The sequence below is a fragment of the Pholis gunnellus genome (genome assembly GCF_910591455.1).
Source record: "Pholis gunnellus genome assembly, chromosome: 13".
In the NCBI taxonomy this organism is placed as follows: Eukaryota; Metazoa; Chordata; class Actinopteri; order Perciformes; family Pholidae; genus Pholis; species Pholis gunnellus.
Genome location: NC_136540.1, coordinates 10465642 through 10488020, shown reverse-complemented (window position 1 = coordinate 10488020; position 22379 = coordinate 10465642). Strand labels below are relative to the sequence as shown.

General features: G+C 44.7%; 1 protein-coding gene across 2 annotated transcripts; it reads left to right on the top strand.

Annotated features, from left to right (window-relative positions):
* Positions 1 to 1637: 1637 nt before the first annotated feature.
* Positions 1638 to 21565, top strand: LOC306704869 (pecanex-like protein 3). 2 transcript variants are annotated; one of them, XM_079171444.1, is made up of 36 exons: positions 1638 to 1772; positions 2834 to 3280; positions 4189 to 4391; positions 4476 to 4581; positions 5146 to 5185; positions 5380 to 5475; positions 5730 to 7496; positions 8291 to 8420; positions 8735 to 8904; positions 9107 to 9164; positions 9269 to 9410; positions 9573 to 9730; positions 9881 to 10034; positions 10186 to 10218; positions 10338 to 10509; positions 10735 to 10845; positions 10970 to 11061; positions 11168 to 11277; positions 11376 to 11481; positions 11575 to 11667; positions 11779 to 11929; positions 12481 to 12625; positions 12998 to 13172; positions 13370 to 13478; positions 13604 to 13733; positions 13824 to 13882; positions 13977 to 14192; positions 14622 to 14875; positions 15044 to 15274; positions 15929 to 16032; positions 16121 to 16268; positions 16363 to 16593; positions 16794 to 17068; positions 17179 to 17348; positions 17492 to 17898; positions 18607 to 21565. In XM_079171444.1, the coding sequence occupies exons 2-36, from the start codon at positions 3128 to 3130 to the stop codon at positions 18757 to 18759; spliced, it is 6852 nt and encodes a 2283-aa protein (XP_079027570.1). In that variant the 5' UTR covers positions 1638 to 1772; positions 2834 to 3127; the 3' UTR covers positions 18760 to 21565. The 2 variants fall into 2 exon arrangements, with proteins under 2 accessions (XP_079027570.1, XP_079027569.1); XM_079171443.1 differs by having other exon boundaries at positions 12995 to 13172.
* Positions 21566 to 22379: the final 814 nt, after the last annotated feature.

The window sequence follows — 22379 nt, the reverse complement described above, 5'->3', positions numbered from 1 at the left end:
CGTTAGTCACAGAGTGATACCATACCAATAATGACGTTTACAGCATTTTATAACTTCGGTCTGTAGCGCATGAATCAGTTTTTCATAATTGCTTTTTGTCCAGTAAATATTAAACTATAATATGCATATGTATTCTTTCCAGCATAAATTATGCTATATGCACAATACGCAAATCAAAGCAGAACATCTAATTATCCAAAGGTATTACCGTAATTTCATTAGCCCTGTCCTCTGGATTGCTTTGTGTCCTATATTTCCAGTAAAAAAAAAAAGATCAGCATTCTGCTTAACATCCTCAACCATCTCTTGGATATAAATGACAATCAGTATGCTTGTCAGCAGTAACATGTTTTGTGTTGTTTGACTACCCCCTGCTGAGAACTCAAGGAACTGTAAGATGGAGAAAAAGGTGAACTCAGAGGTCCACATCACTAAACACCAGAGTGATGTGATGTATAGGCTCTAGTTGCCCTCACTAAAGCAGCCATCATTTATTCTGTGAGAGCAGATGAGGTTTATCACTAAAGACAGGAATTTAGAGGGATTGTATTTCAAGCCAGCAGGGTCAGCTGTGACATTAGCCTTTTTGGACTGAGACTGATGGGGCACAATTCTGTGGGCTAAGTGAGGTGTGGTGTCAGTGCAGGTCTAGTCTGATCTGTGCTGACATTGGGTATCAGGGAGAGTGGTTGCAGGACATAATAAGCCACTACAGAGCATTGCTGAGATGTCCCAAGTCTAATTCAACAAAACAGCTGTGACAAGAGAAGCCCAGATGACAACCGGTATGTTGCATCCACTCTTATCTATACCTCTGTTCCCCTAACATCCAAGCCAGGTGTGAGTATTTGCCCTATAGTTTTTCTGAGCTTATGAACTGTTAAACACCGCTATTTGTAGAATATAATTTAGATTCAAGGTTGTTATAAATCACATGGTTGGGTCTTAGCAAAAACATGTGGCAGCGGTGGAATGTAACTAACTCTCTAATTGCATTATTATTCCTTCCCCATGTAAAACTGTCAAACCAAACCCAAGATGGTAAAGGGGATGGGGGATTCCCAGTTTGTGTGAGGCCAATATCTCTTCAGTTGAAGGGAAACACAAAACTCAAGAGACTGAAGCTGTTTGCATTAACGAAATTTACCTTTTGGGAAATTTTTCTTGCAATTAAGATAAATCGGTGATAATTGTTGCAGAACGATACCTCACACAGGTCAGGATCACACACCTTCATAAAAACAGCCCCTGCTGGTGCTCGACACCATCGAGATATATATATATATATTCAGGTGCACTATGTATTCATTTATTTCTATTACTTGTTTTAACTCAATAGCTTTACACTCTCTGATGTTATTTAAGTAGCATTTTTATAAAAAATATAAATGAAACATGTATCACCAAAATGACAATATGATTATGATATTTTGAAGGAAAAAAAGAAGATAATAATACCCTCCCCATGACGTCAGGGCATACGGCCAATCAGAGCCATCTCTCTCTCTCTCTCTCCCTCACTTGATCGCTCTCTATGCGTGCGTGCATGCGTACGTCTGTGCGTGTGTGTCAACTAGTTGTTAGCTAGCGCTAGCTACCCAGTTAGCTAGCTTCTTGAAACATTTTAACAGAGGCACCGTTTATACCAACTGTCGTTCACCATGAGCGAAGATCTCCACTCGCGCTGCACGTCTGTCAACCTTTAATGCCAAAGACGATGGGGGGCTTTCAGACTACAACGATAAGTTAGCCAACGCCAACGCCAACAAAAAGTAAGCTACAGTTTTTTTGGGACAGGCGATTGCCTTTTTGCTCGCTAGCATCCTGAGAAGGAAAGCTGTGAGATTTTGCTCGGACTGGATGCGGAAGAAGGATATGAGGCATAGCTGGACAACTCATGCTAAGTGTAAGCTTTGCTGCGATCCGAATGTAGAAGACATTTCACTGTGAGCACCAATCAACGTTATTATACCAAGCTAACATTAGCTAATGACGAGCAACTAACGTGCACCCAGCGATCAGCCGTTATGCTAACTTGGGTAACATTTAACGTTACCCAGCTAACGATAGAGACGTTACTCTGGTGGAAATGCTATATATATATATCCGGCCTAGCATTAGCCAGTAACTAGCGTCAAACACTCTGATGGTGTTTAACGTTTGTCAGCCAGTTTTCTGTAACCTTTAGTGTACCGCTGCTGTCAGTTATGTGTTCTTATTCAAAGAGCTGATTGAAGGTGAATAGGTCGTATTTTTACCGATCATAAATGGAGATTAAGCTAGGCTAAAGTGTCTGCTAGCTTGCTAATGTCAGTCAGAAAACTTAATCTAGCATTGGCCTGGACATGAGAATAGGGCGTTTTGAGCTCTGTCATCCTGTTTTAGATATGATGGATACAGCAGCTAACGTTATGTTATGTACGTTTTGGTTAAAAGGCATCTATTGACACACTTAACACTCATTTGATTTTAGTCATTGTAACTTTAGCATGTGTCAGTATAAGGCTTGTAGTCGTCAGTTAACTCTACCGCAGAAGCTGGTCAAATGTTCATCACTGTGATTATAGGTAGACGTTATGAATGATAGATGACCACGTTTCAGAGTCCACTCAACAAAAATACAGTCCCCATTTATCTTGTGTTCTGTTGCTAAATTAATTAAAGATCAGCTGGAAATCACAAGGAAACTATATAGTTTCTTAATAATCATATGGAATTTAAGAAAGTAACGTTACCTAAAAGTAAAACAAACCTGTAGTATCCACAACTGATATGTGCACTTGGACAGCTGACACATTTCTATTACATGTAATACTTATTTTGTGCTTTTCAGATGAACGTTTTTTCTTACATTCAGTGGGTTACCATTGTGCCAAAAAGTCACTCTCCTGATTACCCAACAAGGATTGGGCTCAGTGCAGGGGGAGAGCACACAGTGGCACAAGAACATGCGAGGACTCTTCACCTCAACTGAAGTCAACATATCCAAGACACAGAACTGTTGTCCTTGATGAAACGGTCTTGGTTAACCTGCCATCCCCAATGGAAGTGCCATCGTAGACATACGATACTGTGGCTGGAACTGCTGCACCGTTTTTTGAGCTCGTAGTTGAACTTGAAGGTGGAGATGGGTTCCCAGGCGCTTCAGATATTGCGGCAGGGCGTGTGGGCTTCACTCACGGGAGGCTGGTACGTGGACCCACATCAGAGCACATTCTCCAACTGCTTCCACCTCTACCTTTGGATATTTCTCCTGGCCTGCCCCTTTCTGCTGTACATGGTAAGAACGTTTTCACAGCAGGTTGATTTCAAGTTTATCCCAAATATGAAGGCGCTAAATTCAGGCACACATTCTTGTAGACAAATACCCCCAATACATGTTTGAAACATAGCATTACCTCTTATTTAGTTCTCTAGCAATGCAAACTGTATGAGAGACTGCAAACAATAACAATGTAGACCTGTTCTAATACTGCAACATTTGCATAGTGAGGTGGCATTTAAAGGGAATTTGAATAGTCTTCATATTGTTTTTGTTACCGTCATTTGTATGAGCTGTGTTAATAGTCAGCCCCCAACTTCATGATGAAATCTGGGTGGCAGCAGGGCAACAGCACAAGTAGTCAGACAACCAGACAGCTTCAAAACAATTCATCAGTCACTGCAATTAAAAATGAAAGGCAAAGCATCAAAATGAACATTTTAAACATCCGTTGTAGTTCTAAAACAGTGCTCATGCAAAACAGCAGTAAGTGAGCTGGGTCATAATAGTTGGACCAAGGAAATCTGCAATATATAAAGTACATTCACTACTGACAGTATGGGTAAGAACTTCTAAAGTGTTTTAAACAATGTGGGAGGACTGTGGATTTATTTAATATTTGGCCTGAACATATGTGGATAGGAATTGCCAAATCTTCACCAATAAGAAATTAAATTATTTTGGTACATAGTTTAACGTTTGAATGTCTAAATGTAGTGAATGCCTCTTTGGTAAGACATTATTTATAGTACAGTTGTCTTTAAGCGTCCTAGTTGACATAAGCAATGGGAATTGGCTTTCATTATTACATAGCACTGTGTCTTTTCTGATTTACAGTTTGCCATCCATTATTAAATAATTCCTGGAACTGCATTGTCTCGTTTTTGTATTTGGTCTCAGTTGCTGTCTTCTTCACTCCCTCTCAGGCTCTTCCTCCTAGCTTGGTGGTTGCAGGCGTGTACTCCGCTGTGGTGGCAGTCTTTTTCACGGCCATCAAGGTGGTGAACTACCGGCTTCACACCATGTTCGATCTTGGGGAGATTGTAGAGAAGAAGCATGCCTCACTCACAGCCGAAGCCCCAAAGACGGAAGACGGCGATGACGCTTCAGGTGATGGGAATCAGCACAGGTATGTAGATGTTTTCTGACCGATTTTGGATAATAGTCATGACATGTCAATGCGGTGACATCCTTATGTGTAACGTCTTCACAGGGATAGTCATGTTGGCGTGGAGATGACTGTGTTTCGGAAGGTCAACTCAACACCTCCGGTGCGCTGTAGCTCCCAGCACTCTCTGTTTGGATTGAACCAGGTGTCGGTGAGGATTATCATATTTTACAGTTTGATGCGGTCTTCATTCTTCTCCCTCCATCATTTCTCCAATTCAATTTGTTAGAAAACATGTGCTTTATAACTTCCTACATCAAGAATGCCTCAAACATTCATTTAGGAAAAAAAATGAGCTCTCCTGCCAATCTGCTGGGCAAATGTTTTCATTAGACCCGGTGTTATATTAATATGGGTTAACTATTTAAATGCACTAACTAGTGTTTTCATGATGCCAAAAATATGTCTTTGTTACAATACCTGCCTTAAGTATCATACTGAAACAATACAACCTAAAACACCAGGGAAAGTAAAGGAAGAATGGATGACAGAACAGTGGAATAGTGTGAAGGAGCAATTATTTGTATATCGTGCATATGAAGTGGAAGTGGAGTGCCACTGTCGCACATTGATGCAACTCATTAAAATGGCTCTTATTAAAGTGTTGGTACCAAAAAATGAGGGTATTGTATCGTTTTTAACGGCAGGGTATTGCGAAACTTTTGAAGTATCGGTTTAACGAAAGCGTGTTTTTTCTTTCATTGTCCTTGTTCAGGAGTTTTTGCCCCAGCTGGAGGATACAGGAGGCACTAACGGTACGTTTTGGAATTCTATTGTTTTCATACTTTTTATATGTGTGCTTTATAACAGTGGTGTGTATATATACATAATGTATACTCTTCAGTCTTACTACCTTTTACACTATTTAATGTAAGCTCCAGATCACTGTGAGTTCAGCCTGTGTTGAATATGCACTGTGTTTGAGTGGCGTCTTACCTTTTTACCTCAGATATCAAAGAGCTAATGCGGGAACAAGGAAGCAATAATATGATTGTTACGTCAGCTCACCGAGAGATCCTACGCCAGAGGTCCCAGGACACCATTCGTAAGTCTGCTACTATTCCGTGACCATAAACTAGCATCACACACACTGAACACTGTCTAATCCTGCCAGCATGGGAACGAGTCGCGCTCAGGAGACCAGGCTATGAGAATACCAATACGGTGTACATTCCAGTGGAGGCATGGCTCTTAATACTGTCCATCCGAATGAATGATTTATAATAAAAGACGAGAAGCTCTGGGTTATAGCTTCCCAAAGTGCATTTTAATCTTATGTTGACTTGTTTTACTGTACAGGGGCTCCCAGTGTGGTTCAGTCCTGCATCGGTGCTGCTCTGGGAGGAGATTTCCCAGGTCTTATGGGAGTATCTGGAATGGCAGCTGGTTTTGGAGAACCTGGAGTCTGCTTGTCCATCCCCCCTTCACCCTCCAGTCAAGAAGATGGAGGCGAGAAAGAACAGTTGCAGGATTTGGAGGAGTTACCAGAACGACTGTCTCCACAGAGTCCTGAGGACAATGGGTTGGGGGCTTACTCTCCCCTTGGCCCCTCTGCTGAATCTGAGAGCCTGGGGGACACTCCCCTCAGCCCCCTTATAAAGAATAGCTTAAGTGAGGAGCTGAGTGAAAATCTACTGGGTTTGGGCCTTGACCCTGTGGCGTTTGCACCTGGCACTGAGCACCCAGGCAGCCGCAGTGGGGTAGCACTGGCTGCCGGATCCACGGACAGCTGTTTCAGTGCAGGCGGAGCCACCACAGACCGTGAGACTCTAAGCACGGTGAGCAGTTACCGCAGTGAAAAAACGGATTCCACTCAGCTGGAAAGTCCTTCATTCAGCCAGCCCAGGCCTGCACATGGACAGGCCTCTGCCTCAGCAATAGGTCGTAACATCCCGAAGCCCTCAGGGGATCCAGTAGGAGAGGGGGGCAGTGATACTGACAACCTGTCAGATAGTGTGCTACTCCGCTCCCCTTCCAAAGAATTCTCCCTCAGCCAGGGGCTAGACAGAACACTTGTTGAAGGGGAGGATTTGTCCCCTGTACCCTGTGATGTTGCACAGCCCCGTCCTCTCCAGAACTCTTCCCCTTCAAGTAGTGGCCGCTCAGAGGTTTGTGAACAAGACAGAAATGTCTCGGTTCCACCTCTACCCCCACCTCGGCAGGCCAATTCAGTGCCCTCAGGGCTGGCCCTGGGTCTAGTGTGTTCCGAGCCTGCTTTGCCCATATCCTCTACCCCCTTTTTACTGTCTGACCAGCCTGCTCTGCAAGCTCAGCAGGTTGTGCGTCCTAAAGACTTGAAGCTGCTGCGGGCCAGCGGCAGTAGTGTGGGGCACAGGCCGGGCCGAAGGAAAGCTCCCCGGCGGCGAGCTGGAGCAGGAAGCAGTAGTTTTGACTGTGGCTCTTACAGGCGTCACCACAATCACAGACAACACAGAGATTACATCCCAGTGCGCAGCCGACTGGGCGCCAAGGCCTACAGTGAAAGTTTGTTTGAGGATTCCAGCGACGACGACGACGACGACGACGACGGCAGTGACATGAGCGCCGGCTCCAGTCTCGGCTCTCAGCGCCGATACAGTTCAGACGACGACGACGACGACTCGAGTTCCTCTACCTCCTGCTACTCCCCGGACCTCGCTAACACTGGCATCGCAACCCCGCTCCCCTCCGCCGCTCAACTGCCCGCTCCAAGGGAAGGGGATTTACCTGAAACTGCTGGTCCCTCACATTCTCGTGCCGCTCAGCGCTCTTCTAGCACCGCTAGTGCCAAGACTCACGCAAGAGTGCTGAGTATGGACGAGGCAGGCGGGGGCCAGAGCAACGCAGCGGCTTTGCCCTCCACTCTGCTCACGATGCCCTCCACCTCCACCCCCGCGCCCCGCACCCTCACCATCTCCAAGTCTGATCTGGAGGCCCGCACCGTCCATACCGACGGCTTCCCGGGAACTCATCATCATCATCATCATCATCATCATCATCGGCTGGATTCTCTTGGGGGCTCTTGGACTGGCAACCAGATGGGCTGGAGGGCAGAGGAGCTGGTTGAAGAGGGAGCTGTGGGAGGAGGTGAGCTGGTGTCCACACTGTGTGTTTTAGTTCTACTAGTGCAGTCGTGTCTGTTCGGAGTGTGTGTGTGTGTGTGTGTGTGCCCATTCAGAATATGCCTATTGCTTGTCTCCCGGTATTGCTGCTTAAAGCGCTGTCGAGGGGTGTGTCCATTCGTTGCGTTTGCAGTCTCTTGCCCTATTAGTAATATTATTATTAGCCAAAATGGGTTGACCATTCACACGCTAGCTTGAATTTGGTGGTGATTTTGTGGGTGAAGGGAAAAAACTGTGGTGGCAAAGAAACATGGGTCAGATTTGCTGAAGGTATAAATAGACAGTGCTGACATGAAATCATATTGAATGAATAATGGAGCCGGCTATTATCTAACTGTTTTCGACAGTGTAATTTCAACAGTGTAAACACTTAACACATCATGCAGCACTAACTGAACCACTTACAACAATGTACTTTAACCTCTAATTACTTGAGTAAATCACTAATGTCGCTTCTTCTTTTACACTACAGCTGACCATCAAAATGAATGCGTCATTAAGCCATATGTTTGGACGTAGACTCAGTAGGGGGTTGCCGTGCCTGGATGAATGTAGAGGAAACGATTACTAGTTGAGCTTTATTCAGTTTAGTGCATCCAATTGCATCAATGAGGCATTGAGGATACTTCTCAATGTCTGCTTTCTAAACGCAAATGCTACAAGGGCAGAAGTAAAATAGGCAATTGTTCGATTGTACCTCGTACATTGACACTGTAATTCAAACCGTTGCATTGATGTAACCGATAACCCCTCTTACAGCCATGGCTCCAGAGGATGGAGGCAAACACGACTCGGTAAGCAGTGTTAAGAGGACCCAGGCCATCCGCAGGAGACACAATGCTGGGAGCAACCCTACACCTCCCCCGTCCACCATGGGCTCCCCTCCCAGGTTAGTCAATGACCTGAGAGAGGCTTGTATCTGATACTTTGCCTTAATTTGCCCCAATCTCTCTGCAGTAGTCAAAGCTATTGACAACTTTACAGTTGATGGAAGTAAGAATTAGTAATCTTAATTCAATTTAGGGGAAACATTTCTGGTGGATTTACCATAAAATGTATATTCTCAGTAATGAATAATAAGATATCAATTAAAAACTTCCACTGAGGGGACATGACAGCCTCTTTTAGGCGTAGCACTGCTACGATTAAGTGTTTTAGCAAACGTTAGACGTTGTTCTTCAACTCGTGTTTTTGTTCCTGCAGCCTTCAGGACCTCCAGCGGGCTCGGACCTCCTCTCACTCACGGACCCGCACACTTCCCTCAGCCTTACAGTTCGCCTCCTCACTTCTGCTGCCCCGCAGTGGCATCCACGAGGCCTCCACCTTTGACGACACATCAGAGGGGGCAGTGCACTATTTCTACGACGAGAGTGGTGAGTCAGTGGCTTTAAAGGAGCAGTTCAACATTTTGGGAAGTGTGCTTATTTGGTTTCATGTTGCGAGTTTAATGGGCAGATTGATACCACCCTCATGTCTGTCCTTTTTAAAAATACAGCAGGAAACCATTAGTTCAGTTTAACAACTCAACACAGAGGGAAAGTATTCCATTTCAGTTTTCTGTCTGTCGTTAAACAGGAGTGAAGCGGTCCTACACATTTGGACCTGGCGGAGGTGGTTATGAGGACCCATTTCAGTAAGTTATAGTGTTTGCCCCTTTTTCCAACTATCAAGAGTTTATTGAGTTAGAAAGTCATAACTAAAAACTTCACTTATTGCTGTAATATTTCACACTTGCAGGGAAAGGGAGAGACAGTCCCAGTCCTCGAGCTTCACCTCCACCGAGGTCCAGGAAGGGGCACCAGTGCTGTCCATTCTGCAGCCAAGACCTGTGGTGTTACAGGGCATGCAGGTGCGCAGGGTGCCTCTGGAAATGCCTGAGGTTAGCAGTCTTTGATGTTTGATGTGGCAGATCATTCCTGGTAGAATGTCATGTAAATAAATCAGGACTCTCGCTCTCTCTTTACCTGAAAGGAAGCCATCACAGGTTCTCTTTGTTGTCTCTTCTTCTGAATTAATCACGAAAGTCTTACCTCACCTCTAGTTTGATCTGGATCACGAGTCTCTACAAGAGTCCCAGGAAAACACTCTGATGATCGAGGAGAAAGCGAAACCCAAACAGTACTATCGCTTTTGGGTGCTGCCTGGAAAGTGGCTGAGGGTTCGATATGATCGACTGGCTCTTCTGGCGTTACTGGACAGGTGCGCCGAAACGTTGTGTATTACATGGCCAGTAGTAATTATCTTTTTCCAACTACTGTGATTTCTATTTATTTATAGAAAGCGGTGAAATAGTGGGATCAAACCATGGTTATTAGGATGTCCAAATATTGATTTCTCTGCTGTCACCAGGAACCGCCGTGTGGGGGAGAACGTGTTTGCCGTGGTGCTGGCCAGTCTGGTGGCCTTCCTGGGGTTCCTGCTGCTGCTCCAGGACTTCTTCAGGGACATCTGGGTCTTCCAGTTCTGCCTGGTCATTGCCAGCTGCCAGTACTCTTTACTGAAGGTACCTTACCTCATCTCATCTTATTAGTTATTTGTTGTTATACTATACATGAAGTGTTTTTAATACCGTATACAATATAATACATGATACGTTACTTGTGTGTGATGTCTCCACCTTTCAGTGACTTAATATCCCTGCCTCTTTGTTTCAGAGTGTGCAACCAGATGCAGCTTCTCCCATGCATGTGAGTCCTGGTTACACCTTTATTTACATGCTACAATATACTTAAAGCACAAACACGCGTCAGCCTTGTTCGTAGTGTTGTGTGTAACTGTGGCTCGTCTCTTGTCTGGTGGTAAACAGGGCCATAACTGGATCATTGTGTACAGTCGACCGGTCTACTTCTGCTTGTGCTGTGTGATGATCTGGATCTTTGACCTATCCGGGCGCTCTGGCAGCCTGCAACCCTTCTCCCTCTATGGTGTCACCTTCTTCTCTGCACATTTCCTGCTCTGTGTCAGGGACATGCTCATTGGTTAGTTTTTATACATTTGTATCGTACTTGGTGTGCAGGTCACCACACTTTGATAGTACCTATATTTGATAGTGGAGTGTTATTTCAGTAAGAGAATATCCATGAATATAAATAGATGTCCCACCAAGACATCCCATTCATACTGCAGACAGTTAGAGTTTCACAAAGTTCACCTGTTCTTTTAGCTTTTTAACCTTTTTTTCTTCCCTTTTTTTGTCCCAACAGTGTTTGCCTTGTGTTTCCCGGTCATTTTCCTGTTTGGGTTGCTACCTCAGGTCAACACTTTTGTGATGTGTCTGCTGGAGCAGATCGACATGCACATTTTCGGTGGAACTGGTAAGAACATGTCAACACAGCCGGGATGATGTGTAGGAGAAAGAGAGATGTTATAGCGTCTTAGGACCGGATCAGATGTCTTTTTAGTTTTGTTCTGATCTTCTCTCTGTGTATCTCTCCTCAGCCACAACCAGCCCCCTCTCGTCTCTGTTCAGCCTCATACGCAGCTTGTTGGTGGCGGCTCTGCTGTATGGATTTTGCCTCGGTGCGATCAACGTAAGTGGGAACCGAGACGCATCTTTTTCCTGTTTTCTGAGATTCTGGTCAGAGTAGGAATGGATGTGGACAATCCCTAATTTCATGTTTTATTTCCTCACATTAGGCACCTTGGGGGGATGCCCATGTGCCAGTACTGTTCTCTGTGTTTTCTGGCCTACTGCTGGCCTTATCCTACCACCTCAGCCGCCAAAGCAGTGACCCCACCATCCTGTGGTCAGTACTTTGTGTTTCAGACTGTGTAAACTTTGATGTTACCCCTCAGCTTTTCATTTCATTTCTCACGGTTCCTTTTAAAAAAAAAAAAACACCAGGTCACTGGTCAGGTCTAAGTTATTCCCAGAGTTGGAGAACCGAACACCAGAAGAACCCCCTGTGGAGATCAAGGACCCTCTTCCTGAGAAGCTGCGTAACTCTGTGGTAAAGATCACCGATCACTACCGCACTTTCACTTTTACGTTCCACGTTGTCAAGTCTTTTTACAGTCTTGTGCCTCCTCTCTGCTTTCTGTAGAAGGAGATTCTTCATTCAGACCTCGTCATGTGTCCCCTCATGGCTGTGATTACCTTCGCCATCAGTGCCAGCACAGTCTTCATCGCTCTCCAAGTTAGTTGGAGCCGGTTTTTCTGACCCTATTCCTACAACACATTTCTCAATTCACTGAAATAAATGTCCACAGATTATTTTTTTCCTGCTAATTTCCCTTTTGATCCGCAGCCTGCTCTTAGCTTCGTCTTGTACATCCTGGCCGGAGTCGTGGGCTTCATTACACACTATCTCCTGCCTCAACTCCGCAAGCAGCTGCCGTGGTTCTGCCTGGCTCACCCTGTGCTCCGCTCTAGAGAGTACAGTCAGTTTGAGGTCCGAGGTGAGTGTCTTGATTTCTTTTTTATCTACATTCACAGACGCAGAAAGAAGCATGGGGAAGTATAGTACAAGTATGAGAAGGAAACCTACCAATACCTATATGAACATTACAAGTGTCACTGGCAAAAAGCTGCATGGAGTAAATGAAAAGCAGTCTGATATCTAGACGAAGTGCTCTTCAGAAAGACACCTAACCTCAAACTGTGTAATTATTTTAAACAATTAAACAGCTGCTTATTTCAAATATCACAGATATACTACTCAACAACATCAATAGTGCTGAAGTGGCTGAATAAAAACTGAAAGATTATGTTTAATTAATCTCAAGGTTTTTCTAGTATTTGAAATGCTCGGGATGTCAGAAATAGTACGGCTACATCACCCAGTGTATGAACATCTTGTAAAACATTTTTCAGTTTCAATCATTTTCTGCCAGATTTATTTCACAGCTGTGCAAAGCTTAAAGGGGAACATAGCGGGGAAAAGCTAGTGTTTGGACCGTGGATTTCCTCAACACGTGTGCAAGAAGGTTTCTCTTTTTGTTCGCCCCAGATGCTGCTCAGTTGATGTGGTTTGAGAAGCTGTATGCGTGGCTTCAGTGTGTGGAGAAATATTTCATCTACCCGGCTGTGGTGCTCAACTCCCTGACGACGGAAGCTCGAACTGTGGGCCAGAACCACAAAGATCTGGACATCTAGTAAGCCTTTCCTGATTCTGTCTCCATACATTATGCTGTTCTCCATCTCCGTCTGCACTCCCCGGGTGTATTACTCCCTGCAGATGGTTCTCAGCAGCACAAGATACATATATTATATCCTCTCATTAGTTTCATCTCGTAGACCAGACAGTCTGTATAGTAGTCTATGTAAAGGTGAATACGGGAGAACCAGGACTGAGCAGAGCAGACGATCAGATAAGAAACTTTAAACGTTAGCACATTCAGGCAACCGCTTAAATCTGGGTTTATCGATCTCATTTAAACCCTTACTCGGTCGTTTTGGTCGTTTACGTCGACGTGTGTCACTGATTTCCTGTCTCCCTCCGTCTGTTTCTTGACCCCCCGCAGCAGCCGAGCCCTGTTCATCTCAATAGCAGGCATGAAGTTGCTGCGTTCGTCTTTCTGTGCTCCGTCGCAGCAGTACGTCACACTGTGCTTCACCACGCTCTTCTTCCAGTTTGACTACCCACACTTCTCGGAGACCTTCCTAATCGACTACTACTTCATGTCCATTCTCTTCAGCAAGGTGAGGATGCGAACACCCTGTCCTCTCAGAACTTTTAGCACAGATATTATTAGATGACATTTTATTCCATTCTTTAAAAAAAAGCCGGATTTCACCGCCCTCTCTTGTTTAAATACCACATAGTGCCTGTGTAGTGTTATGAATGCAGTTGTCCATGTGTGTTTTTTTTAATTGTCTTTGTCCTTTTGCCTTCTCAGATGTGGGACCTGCTGTACAAGCTGCGCTTTGTGTTGACTTACATTGCCCCCTGGCAGATCACCTGGGGCTCTGCCTTCCACGCCTTCGCTCAACCCTTTGCTGTTCCCCGTATCCTTCAGCTGCTTTGATTTTATATTCATTTAATTATGTAGTGTCATTTTTTTTTTTTTTTTTCTTTTACTGTATAATACAATCTAATACAACAGAGATATCCCTAACTCATGTCACTTCAGACTCGGCTGTGCTTTTTGTTCAGGCCATCTTTTCTGCCATCTTTTCTACCCCTCTCAATCCCGTCCTTGGCAGTGCCGTGTTTGTCACGTCGTACACCAGACCTGTCAAATTCTGGGAGAGAGACTACAAGTATGTTTGTTTAAAAAAAAAAAAAACTTAATTAAGTCTAAATATAAAGCATTTTTATTCGTTTCTAATGCTACTTTGTCATATTTGCAGCACCAAGCGTGTCGATCATTCCAACACCAGACTTGCCACCCAGTTAGACCGCAACCCAGGTATGCCATAACGCTCTCTCATTATCTCTATTTGACTCATTTATTTTGGTTCTGTTCTTATGGTGATGGTCTGTTTTTTTTTTTTTCCTTAAAGGTGCCGATGACAACAATCTGAACTCTATTTTCTACGAGCACCTGACGCGCTCTCTGCAACACAGCCTGTGTGGAGACCTGCTGCTTGGCCGCTGGGGCAACTACACCACAGGCGACTGCTTCATCCTCGCCTCGGACTACCTCAACGCTCTGGTGCACATAGTGGAGATTGGCAACGGCCTGGTCACCTTCCAGCTGAGGGGTCTCGAGTTCAGAGGTCAGCAGTGAGGGCTGATGGGGGCTGACAATGTTTGTAGCTTACGGAGCGAGCTCAGTTTGAGTTGTTTACGTGCTGTTTGAACATGAGATCTGTCAAGTGCTCTCAGGGATAGCATTTATTTACAGAGATCAGGCTCTGGGGGCCCAGTCAATAGTATTTATACTGTCCATGCTTCCCCGGAAGAATATTTAGTACATTTTAAAGTTAAATGCATCAATCCGGTGCACTTTGTGAGCAGAATGTTAAGCTAATACAGCTGGAGCTAGAGAGCCCTCCCGTTGAGAAGTGTTAGAATATTTTCAGTTCATTATGAAACTGTGGGGGGAACAAAATAGACTGTGGCGGGGCCGCCACAGTTTAGATAATGAATGTGAAATACTGGTGTATGCTGTGCAGCTGATCCTCATCCGCTTCACATCTGTCCAGGTACCTACTGTCAGCAGAGGGAGGTAGAGGCCATCACAGAGGGGGTGGAGGAGGATGAGGGCTGCTGCTGCTGTGAACCCGGTCACCTTCCCCACATGTTGTCCTTCAATGCTGCCTTTGGACAGCGCTGGCTGGCTTGGGAGGTGGCCGCCACCAAGTACGTGCTAGAGGGCTACAGTATCAGCGACAACAACGCCGCCTCCATGTTGCAAGTATTCGACCTCCGTAAGATCCTCATCACTTACTATGTCAAGGTGAGCCATTGATCAACAGAATCCTTTGTTTTCTTCTACCATGCTTCTTGCTAACGCTTGACATGTTAAAAAAAAACATCTGTTCAAATGTCCCATTGCTGTAATCATTTAAAATGTTCAAATGTTTATTATTGGATATTTTGGTCATGCGTTCATTCCCTCAAACAGAGCATCATCTACTATGTGAGTCGATCTTCTAAGATGGATGAGTGGCTGACTAATGAGACGATTCAGGAGGCTCTGCGGCCTTGTCTCGGCTCCAACTACGTAGACAGTGACCCCACCTTCAACCTGAACATCGATGAGGACTACGACCACAGGGCCTCTGGCATTACCTCCTCCTCATTCTGCATGGTTTACCTGGACTGGATTCAGTATTGCAACAGCCGGCGTCAAACGGTCAGACTCTCTGCAGCAGTTACTCTAGAATCCCACAGAGCTCAGGGCTCTCATTTATAACTCTTTCTAAATTATGCATTTCTTTTCTTGGCTCACACCATTTTCAGCTTTTGCACGCACATAGACTTTAAGTGTGGATCCTAAACATTGTTTCAAAAATGAGACCCCAGGTTGTTTTTGTTGAATTTCTTTTTTCTTCCGATATCTATTAATATTCTAAACCTTGGCTGAGCTGTAACCACATGTAACCTGCTCACACACATATTACCCTGCAAGTCAAGAAATGTGTTTGAATCTTTTGAAACGGAAAATGGAATTATAGACGTATTTGAAGAGAGAAGTTATGTGGTTCTACATTTCCCTACATGTGATGGAACTTTACTAAATGAAGGCAGGAGCTGCTCGTTTTGTTTCAGCCCGACCGATAACTAATATGACTGTTATTATTATCCATTTTCATGGGACTTTTTTGTCTCCATTTTGTACAAAATGAAAACAAAAAGACACAGAAAAGGCATTACATGACTGTTATATTGTTTATCTTGTGATCAGAATAGAAGTTTAACATTTAAAAAATCCTGATACAAGCTGAGTAGTATTTGTAGAGCAAGAATGTACAATATTTGATCATTTATCTTCTCAATTGTGTTGTAGCCGGTGACTTGTGAAAGAGATTCTCCGCTTGTCAACCTCTGTTTTGGGCTGTGTATCCTGGGCAGACGAGCTCTGGGCACGGCCTCCCACAGCATGTCTGCGAGGTAAGGCCGCACTACCGCGTCTCTCACTGTGGCTAATACCACCTGTCACTACCCAGCATGCAAGAGTTGTTGTTTATCTGTTTGACAGCTTGGAGCCGTTTCTCTATGGCCTCCACGCACTCTTCAAGGGAGACTTTCGGATCACGTCTCCCAGGGATGAATGGGTGTTTGCAGATATGGACCTGCTGAACCGAGTCGTGGCACCGGGAGTGCGGATGTCCCTCAAGTTGCACCAGGTAGAAGGAGAAGACGACAACTAGGCCTAAGGGGCAGAATAATGACAGTTGTGTCCCTGAACTGAGACCAACCCTGTATTCTGCGTTTCCTCAGGACCACTTCACATCTCCAGATGAGTACGAGGATCCTATGGTGCTGTATGACGCCATCACTGCCAATGAGGAGAAGATGTTGATATCTCATGAGGGGGACCCCGTGTGGCGCAGCGCTATTCTGGCAAACATGCCTTCACTGCTGGCATTGCGCCACATCATGGACGACGGCAGCGACGAGTACAAGATCATCATGCTGAACAAGAGGTTCCTCAGCTTCAGAGTCATCAAGGTCTCCGCGCATACTCTTTGTACTTGGTGTCTTGTTATCTCTGGCCCGTTTGTGGCTTGTTGTATTAGTTTATTGGTTATTTATTCTTCTTTTTCTATGAAATTCAGTTTTATGTACAGAAAGCTTTTTCCCACCCTTGACCAGATTTGGGTTATTTTGTCAATACTGACGTCTCTCTCTGCCGCCCCCCCCCCCTACAGGTGAACAGAGAGTGTGTGCGTGGGCTGTGGGCGGGGCAACAACAGGAGCTGGTTTTCCTGCGCAACCGTAACCCAGAGCGTGGCAGCATTCAGAATGCCAAACAGGCCCTAAGGAATATGATTAACTCCTCGTGTGACCAGCCCATCGGCTACCCCATCTACGTGTCCCCCCTCACCACCTCGTACGCTGGGGGGCACAGCCAGCTCCGCTCTGTGTGGGGAGGACCTGTCAGCCCACACAACATTTACACCTGGCTCATCAGTAGCTGGGACAGGTACGCGGCCTAGACTTCATGTTCTACAAATGTATACACACACACACGAGTCGTAGCGGTGCAGCGATGCTCGCGTGAACAACGTCAATGTAACAAACGTCTCTCTGCAGGTTACAGAAGGGTTGTGGTGCCGGCTGTAACAGCGGAGGAAACATCGAGGACTCGGACTGTGGAGGCGGCTCCACCTCCATCTCCACCAACCCAGCCGTCCACACCACCCAGAGTACACCCGCCTCCAGCCTTCCACAGCCACACATTACCACTGTCCAGCAATTCATGGGTAAGACGTGAAACCAACCACTGCTTCAACAATGGTTGCTTCTAGTCAATAACTTGAGCTGGACATTGAGATGATTGCAAGCTGGGTAATTGTTATTTAGACCTTTTTAATTGACTTAATGAAATCGCTCTCGTGGATTTCAGGTACAGACAACCCTGTAGGTCCAACCCAGAGCTGGCCTCACCACCCCCAACCTCTCCCACTAGCTCTGCTCAGCCAATCAGAGGGCAGGATGGAGGCAGGACTGCTCACATCCCTACAGCGAACGTCCTCCATCCAGGGGCTCTTCGGCCAGCAGCTCTCCAGCTCCCAGCTCTCCTTCAGCAGCTCTCTGGCTCCACCTTCTCTGTCAGGCCCGGAGCGCTTCTGCCCAGCGAGCCTCCTTGAGAACTCGGGCCACAGAGCAGGCCAGCGGGCTGTCCTCGGCCAGGGAGGCGGACTACACTATGAGAGCCACTTTAGCAAGTGGAGTTTTTCAGGCAGAAAGGGCTTTAACGGACCAGCTGCAGCGGAGGGGGAAGGAGGAACAGTACAGACCATACGCACACAGGTGAGGAGGCTGTTCGCTCATTTGTAACTTTAGTTTTCCAGCCCATAGCCGTTTTTATTTTGTGGCCTGTAACAAAAAGACGCATAACTTCTAAACGGATTCACATACTATGGTCGAACTCGTGAATCCTTTCACTGAGGCTTTTTTTGGAAGGCATCATTGCACTCTTGCCATGAGGTCAAATTTGCGCATTGTTTATTTAAGCAATTATTTCAGATTTTCTTAGAAAGGGCTCAGTTTTAACACTTTTATGTACAGACTAGGACAGTAACCAACATTATGAATACCGGACCTCCCTACTGAATTTATATTGCATTCTTTATTTACAGCAATCAACCTACACATGATTCAAAGATGTGTAGATGGATCATTTTATTTAAGCTGTGACTAAATAGTTTCAAAATTCTTGCAGTTGAGGAACACACTTAAGAAGTTGGAGAACTATGCAACGCTTTGTTGAACTATGATCAAAATTGCTTAGTAAGGCCTCGCTGTACCTGTATTAATTACGTTTGCTTTGCTTTATTTGGACTCTGATCTTGCTGTTTTACATTATTTGAGACTGTCGATATGCAAACTTGGGCTTTTCGTTCCCTGTCTGGTCAGCAGAGACGTGTTGGTGATAAATATAAACCCCGCACAATGTTTTCATGCTTCTGATGGAGGTGCTGATTTTGCTCGATGAACTTTTAAAACGTCTCTTCACAGCCTACTCCTCCTGCACCCCTACAAGAGACCAGTCTAACACAAGATCCTCTGGGAGCTGCTCAGATGATGGATCCAACCCTGCTGACTGTAGCGGACCCCCCCACCCCCCGAGAGGAATCCACAGAGCTGCCTTTACTTGAGCACCTGCGCTGAGTCTGCACTGGGGAAACCCAGAGTGACGCCCTTTGCAGTGAAAGCACACCGCACCGTTGAATCTGGACCGGGCCTGGCCCGACTCATTCTGGACTCATTCCATCGGCCCTCCTTTAACTAACTCAACGGCCCACTACGTGGATGGATTCGGTTATATACTCATTTCCCGTCTACTTGTCAGCCAAAGGAGTTGGACATTGGATAGCATGCTGAACTGATGCACGTCGGATCATGAAAGGATTTCAGCCAACCTGTGAATTCCAAAGTCAGCTGTCATCATTGCTCCTGGTGATATTACTCGTTCTTAACTTTGTTTTCAGACAAAGGCACTCGGTGTCTCTACGGACAACAGTAGTGAGAGGCCAGTGCAGTTATAAGGGATATTTTGCTTGAGGATTGATTATTTTTCTATACTGGAGAATAGAAAATCGCTTCTAACTTTCTGTTATGTGACATCTGCAGCAGGTTGTTTTTTTTTTTTTTTGCGTAACCAATCAAAAAAAAAAAAAAAAAAAAAAACATTACTGCTGTACGTGCAAGTGAAGGATATGTGGAAACCATGATAAGCCTTGTTTTGTTTTTCCCCCCAATTTTACCATCCTCACCGGACCCACAGACAATAGACACAGTACACCGTTTCTGAAGCCTCTGCTTCTTCTTCTTCTCTGCACATTCTACATATTCAACAAGAAAGAAACACGCACCCCACCGAAATGTCATCCTCGTCCTCTGGCCTACTTCCTACAGAGGTGCCTGACAACATCAACACTCAACAGTTCTGTCTTGGAGCAAGTTTCAGGGGTTAAAATAGAAACTCCCTTCCGTCCCAGCCAAAATGTGGTGCTTTAACCGCTAGTTTACATTCTATTTAGGCCCGGACACGAAGTCCTGAATCTGACTAGCAGCACGGAGGAGGGGGAAGACTTTGGACAGAGCTGGTGCCCGTTGATCAGGATCAAGCAGAGGGCGATTCCAATCTTTGGAAGTTGTGTTGATCACAAACCTACGAACTAGTGTTAGAAACTTAAAGCCTTTTGTTTTTCTTGGGTGAGTGGAATGTCCTCTATTTTAATACTTTACTTGAAGAATGGTGAGTTCCTCTGTGTTTTAAGGTGCACCAAGTTTATTTTCTCTGGATGAGGGATCAATGAGGCCCTCTGTGATCAGATCCACTCAGATCATGACTTTGTCGATGTAAGGGACCCGGGCTGCTTTGTGTTGGGAGCTCTTGTTTTCTTTGCCTGCAGTATGGCCCTCCCGTTACTATACTACTGCTTCTGCATCCCCTGCTACTACTAATACACCCACTACTACTACTACTGCTGTTTCTACAGTCGAATCCAGCGTTTTAGTTGGAAATACACAAAGTTTAATAAATACTGAAAGCAAAGGTGGAATATTTATTTGATTAATATTGTCTCACAGATATCTTTAACTGCGTTCGTCAATATGGTGTGATGTATCGGATTGGAAATATGCCTTCTGTCAACTGCACCCCCCCCCCCCACCCCTCCCTCAATTTGTTTATTGTCATCACATTTGTATCATCTCACCAATGGCTGTCTTTTTATTTTTGTAATACAGTATAACTGGAAGTATTCCTGAGAAATTACTTTTTAAGTTGGTTTCTTTCCCCACTCCTGTACTCTTTGTTCCACCACTTTGAAAAGCAAATTGAAACACTGATTGAGGGTTTGAAGCACAAAGGAGCTGGCAGTCCCCAAATGTTTCCCCACATCCGGTGGCGTGGTCCTCCACGTGTTGTCTGCAGTACTTGGAGTGATTCTGAAGTAACAGCGTGCTGTGCCATTTAATCGCTTCTAAGAGATCATTTGGTGAGAAAACGGTGTTCCCCTCTAGGAGGCCAGCGTTCTCAGGGTCTATGATTGGAAATAAATTGACTTTTTCCCTGCAGGAAGACTTTTTGTTCAGAAGGCGGAAACCCAGAAGGGAGGGATGAAAAGTGTGTCACGACAATGAGGCAATTTGAGTACTGGCCGGGTCACGTTGACGTTACAGCGTTGTGCTCTCGATGGGTTACAATGTGTTCCGCATGCTGTTAAATCCACATATTTGTTAACTCACTTTGTCTTTGCAGGGGTATTTTTCCCACTTTCAGCTCCTTACAACATCTGAACAAGGGTTACACTAGCATAGTTTTTAACCTGTTAAAAAATATTTGTCGCAGCTGTGATATTTCGGTCGGTCTCGGCTGTGAAGCAGCTGCAACAGGTGCGTCAGTAATCCCTCAAAACACATTAGGAACTCCCTTGACTCAGGAAAATAGACTTTCTGATGAGTTTCTGTCTTTGACTCTTCGGTCATTTTGTTTCTAAAGCGACGGGGAGGAATGTTTTCTTCTTAGCTGGGAGTGTGGAAAGCACAAGTTAAAGGACGGAGCTGGGTGTCAATAAAAAGGGATTTCTTAATCTCTTCAATTATGTACAGCATGTTTCTTATATAAATATATATTTAAAATACAAATCTATTTTATTATTATTGGATTTAGGGTTATTTTACATTTAAGACACTATGTTGAGATTTGGGGGAGGGACTCCTGTGTTTACCCATCAGAGGCGAGCGCTGAGTGGAGAGAGGCACTCTTCCAATTGAAATGTGCAGTTTGGGAAGAATCAAATACTTTTGCACAAAATGTATCATACACCATCCCACTTTATCATTTTATTACTTTAGTTATTTTGGGAGGGGAGTCTTTTATTTAAGAACTTAAAGTGGATGTTCAATGTTCTGTACAGTTTTTTTTATGTGATTTCTTTTTTTTCCTCCTATTTAAATTAAAGGTTTTTGTGTCATCGTTTGCAATTCAACTGCTGTAAGTAATTTTCATTTGAACACGAGTAATCACGAGACTTTGCCATAAACCTAAATGTTAACCCTGTATTAGTACTATATCGCTGGCCGACAAACTGTCTTTCGAAGGTCGTATAGCGTCCTGTGAAGCATATCATATGAAACTAGACACAGTTTCTCGGGAACATTTTAGTGAGGGAAAACCAGCACGGTGATCTCTCCGTCAGCACCAGACCAGCTGTCATTACCCATGACTGCTACACGCTGCTGAGGCTATATATGGCGTCCATACCACTCATTCATCACATGTACCAGTTTACTATGATATTTCTGTGGCCTACGATACATTAGTCATTTAGCAGTACGCTTTTATCCAATGCGACTTACAATTCAGATTGTATCACACCGTAGGTAACTATAGGAGCCGGGGATCGAACCGCCGATCCTCTGATTGAAGGACGGCCCTGCTTTCCACTGAGCCACAGTCGCTTATATACTGTGACAGTTTTTCAGGGCATTTTTTCAAAAATATGAAAAAAGTCATAGTATAGCATGTCGAAAAAATTAATAGTATAACATGTCGAAAACAGTGATAGTGATAGTATAGCATGTCCAAAAAAGTCATAGTATAGCATGTCCTTTTTTATCGTTTACTATATTAGTTGTTTTTTTTAATGGCATGACATTTCTTATGGCATATTTTGTGACGTACCACTTGAAAGTATGCGGCTCAATTGTAGATCCTTTCTTAAATCAAATACTACACCTACTGGAAACATGGGCCTTTATTTCAACATGTGTGATGTTGT

Excerpts from the sequence above, each read along its gene's own strand:
- LOC306704869 (XM_079171443.1), top strand. The coding sequence starts at position 3,128 with ATGGGTTCCCAGGCGCTTCAGATATTGCGGCAGGGCGTGTGGGCTTCA. Across the intron at positions 5,186-5,379 it reads GGATACAGGAGGCACTAACG|ATATCAAAGAGCTAATGCGG; the intron begins GTACGTTTTGGA and ends TTTTTACCTCAG. Across the intron at positions 16,594-16,793 it reads TCAGCTTCAGAGTCATCAAG|GTGAACAGAGAGTGTGTGCG; the intron begins GTCTCCGCGCAT and ends CCCCCCCTACAG.